Consider the following 15,589-nt stretch of genomic DNA (forward strand, 5'->3'; position numbering starts at 1 on the left):
TCGCAGATGTAGAGAATGGACTTGAGGACACGGGGAGGGCGAAGGGTAAGCTGGGACGAAGTGAGAGAGTAGCATGGACATATATACACTACCAAATGTAAAATAGATAGCTAGTGGGAAGCAGCTGCAGAGCACAGGGAGATCAGCTCGGTGTTTTGTGACCACCTAGAGGGGTGGGATAGGGAGGGTGGGAGGGAGACGCAAGAGGCAGGAAATATGGCGATATATGTATACGTATAGCTGATTCACTTTGTTATACAGCAGAAACTAATACAACATTGTAAAGGAATTATACTCTAATAAAGATGTTAAAAAAAAGAAAAAAGAACAGTCTTTGACAAGGGCACGTCATTTGACATTTAGGCCAGCATGGATATTTTATCTCATTCGGATTCACTTACTGTGCGATACACGAAGACTCTGAGCTGTTTGCCGCCAATGGTCTCGAGCTTTTGTCCATTGTAAAGCTCATTAAGGCCAACTTTTACTTTCAATATGTGATTCTGCAGAATTAATTTAAGAAGACGCTGATCCATGCTCAGAGTATCATCTATAAGTAAATTCATTACAAAAGAGTGTTATTTTGTTTAGAAAGCAAAGTTTCTCCTGTAAGAGAAAATCATGAAAATGGGTAATCCCTACCACTATAGATCTTATGGATCCTACACATACATAGTATATGAGATGACTACATGCCAAAAGCTAAGAATTCTGTGCACAAATTAGAAATTCCATGAGCTATTTCATCAAATGACTACAATATGATTCCAAGCAGTCCAAACAATGGGCTTCATCTATGTGAGGGCCACATGGTTTTATGCGGTCACTGACAAAAGTTAAACTCTAAGCCTGGCCAAGATTTTCTCTGAGAATCTGATGTCCATTAGTCACATGAGAAACTACTGATGAATCATTTCTACATTTCTTTTTATTTATGGAGAGAGAGTTGAAGCATGTAACCTCTTAAAGATGGGTTGATGTCAACATGTATGGATATTATTATTACGAAAAGAAAAAACAGCATTTCTAGGAATTTGAATTTTCTCGTTAATAATTTTCTATGTCACAACCTAGTATTTGGAAAAGCATTAAAAAGGTGATACTTATTTAGTTTTTAATTGCTAAATTTTGCCTAACAATTTAAATATGTCTTTGTGAAGTCATTTTTTTCTGGAAAAAGTGTCAGGTTGTATTAATCTAAACACAGTCTTTGAATAGCAGCTACTAGGTCAAATACTTGTAATAACAGTTCACATCATAATATGGAAGTGTATCATTTTCTCCTGTTTGTATTTTTTTATAATTTGATACCTTACATTCAAATTTTGAGTTGCAAAATGCACCTACATATTCCTAAATATTATTATGTTGGTGTTTAAATAAACAAATCAGATTTATTTTTCTTAAGATCTGTTAATACATCCATTATGTGTGCTGGAAATATGATCAGGTTCACAGAACAACTGAAGACTACTTACCACAAACTTTCACTTCCTGTAGGCTATTATCTATTATAATGAAATGTTTTGAAATGAAGGACATTTTAATAGACACTACATAGTGCTAATGCATTGTATGTGCAGCTGGTAAAGAAACTAATTAACACCTCACAAAATATCTATTATTTCTTAATGCAAACAATCATGGTGAAGAAACAATGTGTGTAGAGGAGGAAAGAGTAGGAATGACAGTGTCCAGTACATACCAGAAAATGCATTATTCACGGGTGCCAGCAAAGTGTATTCTCCATCTGGCCTCAGAGCAGATGCCAAGCCTAATTGGGCCACAAGGTCTGTGAAAGTGGTTTGCTGATTTCCAGCTAGCTCAATAACTTGTTTGGCTGTAACATAAACCATTACCATTCAAACAATGTCATCGTTGTTATTACCATAATCATGAAATGTGTAAATCAGTTCTTGGCTATTTTCCATAAGCTATTTGCTGTACTGGCAATGTGACATCCTGCCTTTCCTTAGTAAGAGAGTTCCAGCTTCCCTTTTTTGGGGTTGATGACCAAAGACTTTCAGAAGGACAGTATCTTTCTGACTTCTTGCTTTGCAGTTTTCTTGGATTCTTTATTACTTGCCTCTTATCTCTCTGCTCTTGTGAGTGCCATAGGTCTTTCATTTATCCAAAAGTAACCATTTGGTTATATCTTCCCTTCTGTTTTCAAGAAAAGCTCTGGCACTGTGATAATCTTTATCAATATTAGGTATTAGAAGTAAGTCAGGCAGAGAAAGACAAATATCATATGATATCACTTACATGTGGAATCTAAAAAAATGGTACAAATGAACCTATTTACAAAACAGAAATAGAGTCGTAGATGTAGAAACCAGACTTACAGTTACCAAGGGGGAAGGGAGGAAGGGATAAATTGGGAGATTGGGATTGACATATACATACTACTATATATAAAATAGATAACTAATAAGAACCTACTGTATAGCACAGGGAACTCTATTCAATACTCTGTAATGACCTATATGGGATTAGAATCTAAAAATGAGTGGATATATGTACATGTATAACTGGTTCACTTTGCTATACAGCAGAAACTAACACAACATTTTAAATCAACTATATCCCAATAAAAATTCATTAAAAAAAAAAAAAGAAACTCTGGAAAGCCAGAGGTCAATGCATGGAATGCCCATGACCACACAAGCTGCCTATTTAGTACTCAGCTCATTGTTAATTTTGTGTTTGTTCTTCATATGGCATTCCTTATACTGCACATTTATTTTCCATCTGCCTACTCTTAAGGCATCTAATTGGTAAACGATAGTAGGTAGAACAATATGAAACTGTTGCTCACCAGAATCAGGAATCAGGACCTGATCAATCAAATGGATAACACCATTATTTGTCACAATATCTTTTTTGTTCACCATTTTGATTCCATTTACTGTTATGCTGTCACCATCACATCCTATCTCAATTGTGTTTCCTTCCAGAGTCTCAAATACTGCTCCTCCCATGATAGCCTCGGAACACTGGAGGGTGTTTAAAATGTGGTACTTCAAGAGAGCTGGAGGACAAAGTACAAAGAGTAAGCTTTCAGATCAAGGAGAATAGCATTTGACCCTTAAAAGATGTGTTTCACTGTGGAACTAAGTATTCCTAAGAAATATAATATATATAAGACCTAAGTATTGACCTAAGGTTTTAAAATTCTGTTTATGTTCTCAAAATGTTTTTTCCGTCAACTCTACAATAAAATTAGCTCAGCTCAGTAGGAAGTAAGAAGAAAAGAAGATCAGCTGCGGGGAATTATTTGTGTAGTTCTAGAAAATGTGTTAGATCAAGTTCCCTCTATCATAAGAAAGGAATTTCCAATGGGAACAAGGAATAATTCCTCCTTTCAGAAGGCCTATAAAGTTATTTGCTAGTGATACCTGTTCCAAACACCCAAGCAGTATCTTACATCAGCTACCCATGACAGAACAGCTCTACAGGCATACTTCATTTCATTGAGCTTCACTATTTTGCACTTTGCAGATACTATGTTTTTTGGTTTTTTGTTTTTTTTACAAATTGAAGGTTTGTGACAACCCTAAAGGCAACATCTAGAAAATAACCAAAATAAAGATGCTTTCTTGAAGGACTTCTGAAGGGATCTGTGCCTAAACTGTCTATATTTGCACCAAAATATCTCATCATAAATTGGTTAAGCCAATTTGGGGTAGGCTGAGTAAGCGAAATGTGCTAGTCACAATGTAAAATCTAGTTGAAACTAAAAAGGAGACTCGAAAGAAGCCAAGTTCTGTGTATCAATAGGTAATGGCCAAAGAGAACCATGCAATTTTCTCAACTCAACTTTAGTGTAAATTTAGAATTAAAAGCATTGAACAATATGTATATAGTATTAAAGTTTGATGATCTAATATTTCTTTTCAACACTTTCTAATTCTTTTTAATGTCTGCTACTTAGTTACTTGAAAGCAGTGCAGAAGAATGTGATCTTTAGGATACCCTGATTAATTATTTTAATTATTAAATTAATTATTGAATTACTTTGCCTACTCTTTCAAGGATTTTGTTTTTTAAGATTTTTATAGTCCACCTCAGAATAAAAGTTTTTCTTTGCCTTTGCTTATCAAAGGTGATAATGCTGGCAGGACTTGATCTCTTTTTCATTTCCTTTCTTGGAATTCTGGGAGGCTTCTCCTAGAGAGAGACAGTTAAGTACCTTCTGAAGCCACTTTGTCTCCCATGATCCTTTCTAGAACCCCTCGTGGAAGTTTCTCAAAAGCTTCATTGGTGGGAGCAAAGAGTGTGAAGTGACCATCTCTGCCAAGGGACTGCAATATATCAGATGTGATGGCAGCTGCCTGAAACACAAATGTGCTTTTTAGAGGCTGGCACCTTGCAAATCCAGAAGAAAATTACAATACACTCAGTCTGGGTGGACATGAGGGAGTTGATTATATAGAAAACTATAGAAGTTAGATATAACTCTTGTTAGATCTTTAAAATATTATCTTTTGACGCAAACAACCATGTCTTTTCAAACTTTCCTGAAACTGTATGTAAGATGGGGAATTCTGCCAATGCTTGTGTCACTGAACAATATACAGCAGTAAACGTAATAATTGATGAATTCATTCTAAATGCACTAAGTACACTACAGTCATGAAACTAATCATTCTTTATCTATCATGTCCACATAAATATTATTATTTCATATAAGGAGATGATTCCTTCTGCGTAAAATGAAAACCTTTTCATTTCAAGAAATACATTCGTTACGTGCCTGCCAGATTTAATAGCTTTTTATAATTATTTTAGATTCTGACAGGGAAAGAGGAGGAATTTCAATGGTCCCAGACAATCTGCTATTACTTCTTGTACTTACTCTAAAAGATGAGAGGTCATCTTCTGCTTCAATAAAGTCCTGAATTGAGGTACCAATTTGTGTAAGGACACGGTCAATGACGTGCACAACACCATTTGTTGCAATCTGGTTCCCATGGATGATTCGAGCACAGTTAACAGTGACAACCTAATTATTTGAGAAAATCAAATTTTAGAAATCACAGCTGTCGATTGACCACTGAGACTGCAAGCCCCCATTTCCTGTTTTTCATGATTACTGGTAAATGTAACATGAAAGAACTGACATTCTGAATGTAAATTCTGAGGGTGAAGACTTACATATTACTATGTCCAAAAAAAAAAACAAAACCTGGGAAAAAATGCAACCAGTTGAGAACCCAAGTCCAGTTACACTTAACATACCTAGAAATGCAAGGCAAAAACATTTTTTTTGTTTAAATTATTGCTTTTATTCCTCTATTTCTTTCATAGAGATAGTCATACACTATTTCTAATGTAGGTCAATGAGTTACATAAAGAAGTCTAATTAGTCCTAAAAAAAAGTTCTGAGACAGAAACAAACAATTATTGCATAAATATAATCAGTTCTATTTCAATGATTTCCTAAATATTGAGTCCTCACTGACCCTTTATTTCCTGGAACTCTGACTGTTGAAAGAGCTCTATGACCCTGGTTGGACGTCTCCCACAAAGACTTTATTAAAACACACAAGAACCTAAATCAGTATAGTAGCCAGAGGGTGAATAAAAGAATACTCATTCTCTGATTTTTCTCTGATAAATTCTCTGACAAATACTTATTATTTTTTCTGATTATTAGTTTTTCAAACACATCAAATACTAAAATTTCCTTTTGTAGAACACCTAAGTCTACTATCAATGAACTATCAATTTAATTTCTTCCTTGCAATCACTCTTTAATAGAAATCACTCACTGAATTAGAAATTTACATGCTCTAGATGTAGGGAAAAGTCTTGATATGGCATTTGCATTATATTCACTAACTTTTTATTATTTCTGGGAACCTTATATAAAAGGTATAGAAAAAAATTAAGGGCAATGTTATTGAGAAAGGTACTTTTTATTAATGAAACTTACCCCATTAGGATAATGGTTAATGGAGAGCCCCAAATTGTTATACATCGGATCAACCATCATGCCGTTTTTCAAGTCCTTGGTCAACATTCTCTTATTAATCATGTGGCTATGTAGAGCATTCAATAATTCAACATTTACGTTGCTCTCCAAACCTCTACGGATATCCTAGGAAAAATTGAAATGACAGAAGTTTATTTTATTATAGTTAATTATTTAAAATCTTATAATCACTCTGTTTCTACTCTCTTGTTATTTTCTCATTGAATTACCCAGACGGTCAAGCCAAATTGACATAAATAACTTAAAATTATACTATTTCAATTGATTAAGAAATTTTGTAAGTAGAGGTACTCAGTAAAGGGTTCCAGCTCTTACAGAGCACTTGGACATTTTTAGAGACAAAACAAAATTTTTAATAAATGTATTGATGAAGAGATGATCTTGCTGTAAAGGCTTAGGGAATATGAAATTATCAGATATTTGAAGTACTTTGAGTGGAAAACAAAATAAAAGTGGCATTATATTTGTGTACAACATCAGAGTTTTAATAACCGTTTTATGTTTATTCTATGACAAATTCAAGAATTCAACCATCCTGTATCTTTTAATTTATCCAATACCACACTATAAAATACTGTACTTGGTGTTACGAGAAATACAATGATAAGTAAGGTGAAGTCTCGACCTTTGAGGTACTTATTCTATAGCAGCAGGCAAAAATAAACATAGTAAGATACAGGACGGAAGGAGAAAAAAATGCTTTCCAGATCAAATGAAGATGGCTGGCAATTCAGGTTTGGAGACAGGTCTTGCAGGGTAGGTAGACAGGGTAGGGACGCTGTGATGATCATTCTAAGTCCAGCTGCTGGCACAGGGTGAACGTTGGGAAAGCAGAAGTTGTCCAGTGTGGCTATTATATGCCTTTACGTTTCTCAGATAATATTAAGAAAGAAATTGTAGGAAGTATATGGGACCATAACATAGAAGACTTTAATGCCCAAGTAAAGAGTAAATTAAACTGGCAATGGGGAGCCATTGAGGCTGTTGTGGGCTTGGAATATAATGATTAGCCTGGGCTTTAGGAAGGTTAATCTGGTAGTAGTGCATAGCAGGAAAAAGACTATTATGAGGATGAAAAATGAGATATGGGTGACTAACAGTAGTTTCTAAGAACTGAAGAGAGGCAAAGTAAGGATAACTCATAATTTTCAAGTTTGAACTCTGAGATTGGTACTGCCAATTATGGAAAAAAGACAGCAGAAAAGCAGTTGTTGATGGGGAGAAAGAAAGTGGCATCTATTTTAGATAACGTTTTGTTTAAAGATACAGATGGTGTATCCAAGGAGAAATATTAAGATAGATGTTAGAAATATTCTCCTGGGATTCAAGAAACACAGATTCCATGGCTCTATGCATTAAAGTGAAAGCTGAAGCCATCAGAAGTTCATCTAAACTTCAGAGTATAGTTCCTGGAAGAGACCTTAATAAGACCCATTCTAAAGGCATGGAAGAAGAGGAGTCTGCAAAAAGGACCAGAAAGGTGGTTAGAGATGTGGTCAAAGACAACCAGAAGAGAGAAAGTTCTATAATGCAAGCAATTAACCTCACAGTTAATGAAGCAAGATAAAATCTAGAAGAATCTGCCTAAGTTTTACTAAGTATTGTATGACTCTAGTAGTAATTATCAGTTCATCTTCATATCAAGTAGAAAGTAGGAATATATTTCTATACCAGTTTTGTATATTGTCATAATTTAGTGTGTTGTAAATCAGATTATGCACAAAAAAGCCTGAAAATTAAATGTATTGCTTACAACCCTTCAATTTAAATATCCACACACGTTTATAAATCTGTCAGTCTCTGAACAGCCATATATATTTACATATAATTAAAATAATAAGTATATGTATAATATAGCTTATTAAAAATTTTAAATTCCACTAGGCTTCTTAACTTGCCTTTCTATGAGATATGTCATTTAAAATTACCTACATTTCTTCACAACCAAAAGGGAAAGAGGAAAGGAGTAAAATAGAATAATGATAAAGTGCTTGTTCAATCCACTATTAGTTTGCCTTTATTAGTCCATGAGCCTACTGGGGTGTTATTCCATTTATGGATGTATTAAAATGATTTTCTCCTTACCCTCAATTAACTCATCCTTTTATGTATCTTCATATATGTACGACAGAAAGATACACAATTTCTATTCATTTCCAAGTCAGTAAACCAATTAAAGTATACCAATAGCAGTAAAAAAATTTATATTCATGAAAATAATGAATTACAGAATCCAGGTTGTCCCAAGCCTCGTTACTTGGTGCGAAGTAAGTGAATGACCCCTTTCCTTCGATCTCTTCCCTCAGTTTTGAGACATCAGAATAACGCTGTGTGGTGGTGGCTCCCACAATGCCCAGGGTACCATAAACATGGTCAATAGGCATAACTGAAATAATCAAGAGATGAATAAATACTTAGGAAAAAATTTCAAGAATGTTATTTTACAATAATTTAACCTTTACACAAAGCCCCCCCAATATATTAAATGATAATTTTAGCAATACAGTTCTATAAATCATCAATTTTATGTGAAAGTTGCCTTTTGAATGTCAAATAATAAAGTACTATTGAAAAATATCATTCCATATATCCTTGGTGTTGAGGGAAAATGAATTTTCAATTATCATCCTTGTTTGAGGTTTAGTCTGTTTACATGTCAAATATGCTATGTCAGTATGGTTCAATTACAATTATTAGTAAGTATCTTTGATTATTTCTCTGAAAACAACAAAAGTTCCTCACTTCTCATTGACAATGGCAAAGGTAATTTATTTTTTCATGTTGGCTTAAAGCTCCTAAATAGTATAATACTGTTAGGTATAGGGGTGTAATTATACAGATTTGGGTCCCTGAAAGAAATATGTAGACCTGCTTCTTTTCATCATAATTTCAGGAAGGAAATATATAAAAATATCTAATACTTCTAGAATACATCTTCTGAACTTCAGAAGAAAGATTAATATATGAATGTCAGCCTGAAGTTTGGGTGCAGCCAACTTATTTTTTATGACTCTGTCTTATTTAAAATTTAGTATGATTTGGATCATATCATAGGAGAAATGGTTATTACCTTTGTGAATATAGCAAGACTAGGTACACAATTAGTAAATTAAGTCACAAAATCAGGATTTAAAAACACCCCAACAGGATGGGAAAAATGAGTCAAATGTGACAGTTAAATGTCACAGGGTTCCATTTAAGTCCCACGCCTAAGTTAAAAAAAAAAAACAAATCCCAAAGGAAGACTTGATTTGACAGTATTCATTTAAAAAAGATCTGTAATCAATGTTAATTACTTAAAAATTCAGCATGAGTTAACGATATGACATGGTTACCAATAACATTAACCAAATTTCAGGAGCCCACCTGCCCCAAACTGAGGTATTTGTCTTAATATTTTCTCAGCTTCCTGGACACACATAGATAGTAGACACCAGTCTTGGATCACAATCAGAAGGAAAAAAACGACTGGATTAGAGGCTTTTCATGGGTTGCTGTCAATTACAGTAAGGACTCCAAAGTCTATATCACATTCAAACTGGGGGCCATGAGCCCAGAGAAGAGAAGATTCTGTTGGGGAAGAGAGGGTAGCTGGAGGAAGGGTGTGATGATTTGTGTTAACTATCTGAATGGCTGTCATTTCAAAGAGGAAATAGATGAACTAATTTTTCTCTAGTTGGCAAGTTACAGGAAACTAACTTTCAATCTGAGAAACGTTATAAAATCAGAGCTGTTGAAGCAGAGAAGATGATGTCTTGCCAAGTAGTCAGCCCATGTTCCTAGACAAATTCAAAGAAAGGGATTTTGTAGTGGTGATTTTTGTTCTTGAAGGAAAGTTGAACTAATTTAAATTTAGAATAAGCTTCTGTTGTCCAGCATTTAGTGTATATGATGTATATTTGAATACTTTATCAACATGATAAAGTCATGATTAACACCAAGATATGGGGGATATATCTTGGATTTATCATGGTGCTAAACACACACACACACACAATTGGCTTCGCTATAAGCTACTTCAACTCTTTTTCCTCAAACAAGACAAATTCCTCATTTAATTCAGTAATTGAAACTTTACCTGCTGGGCAGCCTTTCATTCCTTCCATCCTCATATAACCAGGGCAGCATTCATATAACACAGTCCTATACATTGGAAGAAAATTAATATTAAAATGGGAGAACTACAAAGGATATATTTTGACATAAACTTAGCAAAACATATTACTTATTGCCTTGATTTACTGAGAATTTAGAAATCCAGTTTTTTTGTTTGTTTGTTTATGACATCAAGGTATTTATATTAGCTTGATTTCTCTCTATAGCCTCATGGCATGGTGGAAAAATTCCAGGATCTTGAGCCAGAAGAATGGAGTTTGGTTCCCAGTTCCACTACTTAGTTGATGTGTGACCTTGATCAAATCATTTAATAAATTTGAGTCTCAGTTTCCCCAACTATTTAACATGAAGGTAGTAGCTAAAATACTTATTCATGGGTAGTTGTGAATCTCAAATAAAACAATGCTTTGGAAATAATTTTGCAAACTATAAATAGCTATAAATGTTTATTAGTATAAGGTTATTAGGAACTAAGAACGTCAGAAAAATTTATTAACTCACTTATAGGTAGTAAAACATGAAACTATAGATGAGAATAACATTTCTGGCATGGAATATTGGCTTAAGGATAGTTAAAAGATAAGAATATAGAGATAAGCGGGAAACTAAATTTTCAAACTGTTCTCTAATTTTAATATAATTTCAGGAATAGCTGGTATCAGAAACATATATAGACTGTAAGAGAGCCTTATGCAAATATGGTCCCTGAAATAATTTTATTTACATGGCTACCCATAAAAATAAATGTGAATATTTGGATGCCAAGTGATTGATTAAGAACTGCTTATACTTTAGCTTTAGCATATATCATAAACAATAAGAATGAGATACATAATTTTTAGTTCGGGACTAATAATACTTTATGTAAAATAGTAAATAGAAGAAGAAATTGCTAAAGTAGCAAAAATTTCTATAACATATGCTCATATTAATGCACTATATGGTATAGAATTCCAAAACAGGCAATTGCAATTTCAGATGATACTTGAACAATACAGTTGTCTGAGTTAATGCTTTGAAAGCAATGACAACAAAGAAGTATTTTTTCCAGGAAATTTATGCTACACAAAACTCAAAGTTCCCATATTGTCAGTAGGACAAATAAGAGTAAAAAAATATCATGAATGTGCATATCTCTGAAAGTGGGAAATTTATCTTCATTTTCTGAATAGTATCTAAAATCTCATGGAAATGCCAACTGAAAATGTCACTGACATTTTTTTGAAGGAGGTCTACAAAATTCTATATTATTGAGCCAATATATATTGTGGGGAATATCTTAAACCTAGGAAACTTCCTGTTTTTCATTAGACCCACCCAGTTACTTCCCCCAAATCCCCAAAGCAGCTATTCAAACAGAAGATAAACATTTCTGTCAACTGATACATAAAGTCCTAAAGATGACTTTGGAAACTTTAGCAGCTGCAAGCAGATGGCAAATCAGGCATTCTTCCTGTCAATGTTACTGATTCCTTTGGTTGTTTGAAACTAGCAACTAGCGTTTACATTTATTCCAGAGCACAGATGTTAATGTGTTTGTGAAAATGAAGTTAAGGAAAATAAGCTAATATAATTAAACAAAGGAGACACTGTTATATTTCTGGTAAAAAACCAGGCTTCAAAGCAGGAACTTTTTTTTCTTTTTTAATGGAAAGCAAGAAAGAATCTTGGTATAAGCTTTGTACAAGCGTCGGCATCTCTAACACATTTAGATGGTTAAAGTAAGATTGTATCGGACTTCCTTAACTTCCGGGAAGTGTGTAATAAAAATTTTCCCTAAATATTTCAGAGAGCAGGTCCTTTCTTATGCAGTTAGTGTGCCTTCCAAATAGGCCTCATGGTAACCAAGAATACAAAGAACAAAGCGAGAAAAATCCAGAGCTTTGGAGTTCCCAACTGGGACCTGACCTAAATCATGGCCAGGATCCTTGTAACTACTGACTTACGCTGTAGTTGTGTGAATGATCCACAAGTCTAGCAGATTTATGCAAACTAATAAGAATAATGTCCAGGTCAAAAAGTAACATCGGTTAAAACTCCGTTAAGCCAACATGTGGGAACGGGCAGCAATGTCCTGTGGGGTCCTAGCCTTGGTTACCATGGGGAGGCACAGTCCAGATAAGGTTATATGCCTTGAATACATGATTCTTCGTAAAATAAAGAGAACCCTATGCATTCTAAATAGGCATCTGCACACGCCTCCTTTTCACACCAGCATATACCCAATTTGCTTAAAGTAGTTTAAACTTAAGTACGATTAATGTTATGAGTTAGAATTACTTAGTAATTTCACATTAGTTCATTCATTTTACCTTCAGAAACTCTCCAAGTATTAAATCTGCATTTCACAGGCAAAGAAACAAGACTGCAAAATGTTATGTGATTCCACAGTTAATATTTGTAACCAATATTATTAAGTTAAGAATATGTTTTTTAACAATCCCCCAATCCTTCCACCTATTTAGAGTAACTGAAGTTTAATGATGATGTGCTTCAGATATTCTGGTTCTCAAGTCATCCTTCACTGAGGTTGCTGTCCAAAGTAATAAGAAGCAGTCAGGAGCCATTTCTACTGTTTCACTGACTGAGGATGACATCTTTAATTTTTTTTTATCTATAATTCAGCTCCTTCATCTTAAAATGAAGAATTTGCACCACATGAGTATTTATCAACCTTTATATGTCTAGGATTATATTTCTTCTACCAATATTTATTAATTGATTAAACCAATAAGCTATCAAGTAATAAAAATGTTTTCCAACTCTAGGTTAATCAGTGAAGTATATAACTAAGTTGAAAAGTAATCATCTTTTTGGCTGTTGAAATAGTAATATAGTGGTGGGTTCCATTATCACCTTTGGGGACCCCTGGAGATCTGACAGTTTGGGATGGAATGACTGGATTAAATGAAGATATGAAACCTAAGTCCCTTCCAACTTTAAGCTTTGATGAAAACTCTGGGGTAAACTGGTGTACTTTATATAATTTCTAAATGACTGTAGGCAAACATTAATTTTTACCTGAAAACCCTGGTATTTCAGATCAATTTGTTCTTCTGGCATTTTTTTTAAATAAAATGAGGAAACTGAGGCAAAGAGGTTAATTGACTTGCCTAAGATAAAAGAGGCCAAACCAGGAGTAGAAATGACATAGTCAAACTGTCAGTGATTCTATACCAGATCACATGGCCAGTGCCATAGATTCAGGAATAACATGAGTTCCACTAGTAGAGGGAGAAATTCAGGGAAAATGTCTTTATTCATATGTGATCCATTTTTTTTAAGCTCACAATTTTGCAGAATATTTTCAAGAAGATCATGTGTATGTCCAAGGAAAGACATGGGCATTGTGGTGTTGTCTTTGGAACTGGCCCATTAAGGAAAAAATGACACTTACGTTTTCTTTCCACAGATGGCACCTTGATACCAGTTCCTACAAGTGCTAAAGTATTTCCTTTTGGTGCCCAAAATCTGTTGAAGGGCGCAGACATTTGGGCTGGAAGATGGAAGGAAAGAAAGTTAATGTCCTAATGACAACTAGTTTTTCATATCTACATGTCAGATAGTACAAAAAGAAAAAAGTTAATATGTGGATTCGATTATCAAAGATGCAATTCTAAAAAAAGATGTGATTCTAGTCAGCACAAATCTCATTCTGATCCAATCCTCCTGAATCATTGGAAAAACTAAAGTCTATGAGAGACAGAGAGAGAGAGGAAATTATACATCTCTGAGAGTAAAATGCCATTGTTTCAAAAGTTAACCTAATAGAATTAAACAACGTGTCTTATTACTTTTAATAGTAGGTATTTCACTGACACTTTTAAACCAAACATGTGCTCATTTAGGGTTTGGAGGTGGCTTAAGGCTCTGGAACAATGACAGATCAGACAGCAAAATAGACAGGTTTTACTAAGTCCAAGGACACTGTACTCTGTAATTTTCTAGGTAAGCAATCACAGAAGTAAATGAATGCTAAGATTAACTTAAATAATATGGCTGCACAAAGGAAAATTTATTGCTTTGCCTGGAAGTAATTAGTTTAAGACATCCTCTGCCAGAATTTTAAGTGTTTTTCTCCCTTAAAAAGAAGGAAGTCTTATTTGCTCTGTAAGGCAAGGGAACTTTGGGGCATTATGAACATCTCTCTGAGACATTGTGGATGTAGTGCCAAGATCCATTTCAAAAATTAATAATAAATTGTTGGTTAAGTTACTAAATTATGTCTGATAACTTTAAAAATGCTAAGTTATAGTTGAGTTTATTCTAAGAAATAAAGTTTTTGCAAATTGTACAGAATGCAAAATTTAAAAGCATTCTTAAATGCTTCAAAAAATTCAGAACACTGGTTACATTACCTATTAATTTTCATAATAAATGAAGTTTTCCCTAACATAATGTTAGATATTTCAAAGCTGTTTACATAATGAGAGTCTCCAACAATAGATTCTTTCATCTTGGAAACCTCATTCTAGAAATTTGGAATCAAATAAAAGCACAAATAAACTGAATCATGAAGAAATGCCCTGTTAAATGTTGTTAATTACATTAAAATCTTACAGTGTTTCATAAAAAGCAATTATACACAAGTTTTTTGGACAGTAATCCTTAAAGTTTAAGACACATACATCAACCACAGAATACTCATTTTTTCCTTTTTCATGTTACATTGTAATAAGTAGGAAAAAAAAAAAAAACCCTGAGGTATAAATAAGGAACTGTATGTAGAATTGTACATATAACAAGCTAAGGGAAAAGAAGGTTTATAAAATCAAACCACTGACTTACCCCTGATCCCGGCCCCTGATACGGCTGTGAGCCAAGATCTTGTCATAATGACCATTGGCATTTGCAGGGTTAACCACAACAAGCAAGAATAGAGAAAATATGGATAAGAGAGGAATCATCTCTAGTCTCTCCGTTGCAGTTAGTCCACGAAGAGAACTGGCAGTGGGCTTTGGAGAGCTCAGAGCTTATATACATGGCAGAGTTCTGGGAGGGAGCTCTGTATCAACCTGGGAATCTGAACTCTCTCCAGAAGACATCAGCAACTTCAAGTTGCCAGCTAGAATCTGCTTTTTCAGCTATGTTTACTGAGCACACCGAGCCTCTTTTTCTTCTCATTATCAAAAGGATATTTATTTTATTTTTATATTATTTATCTTTCTCTTTATTTTTACTACCTGGCTCATTTCATGTTCATATTTCTGTTTTATTCTTTTGTAATTTAGAGGGTTTTTATGGGAAATGATTTTATTTAGATTTTAAGGATCATTCTGTAATACATCCCTTTCAGGGTGCGTGTCCCTGTGCTCAATGAGAGTATGATTTGATCTTATCACATCTTGTCATATTCAGTTCACATCAGCATTGAAAGATTATTTTTCACCAGATAACAAAGGTAGATGTAGGTTGGATAATCACAAGGCAGTAATGGCTGTTGATTAAAAACAAATGTTGAAAGGACATAAACTT

At 34.0% G+C, this 15,589-nt stretch overlaps 1 protein-coding gene across 6 annotated transcripts in view; it reads right to left on the reverse strand.

The window, feature by feature from the left end:
- Positions 1 to 15,045, reverse strand: part of POSTN (periostin) — a 34,131-nt gene extending 19,086 nt beyond the window's left edge. For all 6 annotated transcript variants that reach the window (XM_060128647.1, XM_060128651.1, XM_060128646.1 and 3 more), the window contains exons 1-10: positions 14,903 to 15,045; positions 13,512 to 13,610; positions 10,077 to 10,141; positions 8,227 to 8,384; positions 5,939 to 6,103; positions 4,859 to 5,005; positions 4,193 to 4,334; positions 2,819 to 3,031; positions 1,706 to 1,840; positions 402 to 550 (exon numbers count right to left, since the gene is read on the reverse strand). In XM_060128647.1, coding sequence (XP_059984630.1) covers positions 402 to 550; positions 1,706 to 1,840; positions 2,819 to 3,031; positions 4,193 to 4,334; positions 4,859 to 5,005; positions 5,939 to 6,103; positions 8,227 to 8,384; positions 10,077 to 10,141; positions 13,512 to 13,610; positions 14,903 to 15,021 — 1,392 coding nt within the window. In that variant the 5' untranslated portion in view covers positions 15,022 to 15,045. The remainder of the gene's footprint in view (positions 1 to 401; positions 551 to 1,705; positions 1,841 to 2,818; positions 3,032 to 4,192; positions 4,335 to 4,858; positions 5,006 to 5,938; positions 6,104 to 8,226; positions 8,385 to 10,076; positions 10,142 to 13,511; positions 13,611 to 14,902) is intronic.
- Between the last annotated feature and the right edge of the window lie 544 nt (positions 15,046 to 15,589).

Source organism: Lagenorhynchus albirostris, chromosome 18, assembly GCF_949774975.1.
Source record: "Lagenorhynchus albirostris chromosome 18, mLagAlb1.1, whole genome shotgun sequence".
NCBI classification, from domain to species: domain Eukaryota; kingdom Metazoa; phylum Chordata; class Mammalia; order Artiodactyla; family Delphinidae; genus Lagenorhynchus; species Lagenorhynchus albirostris.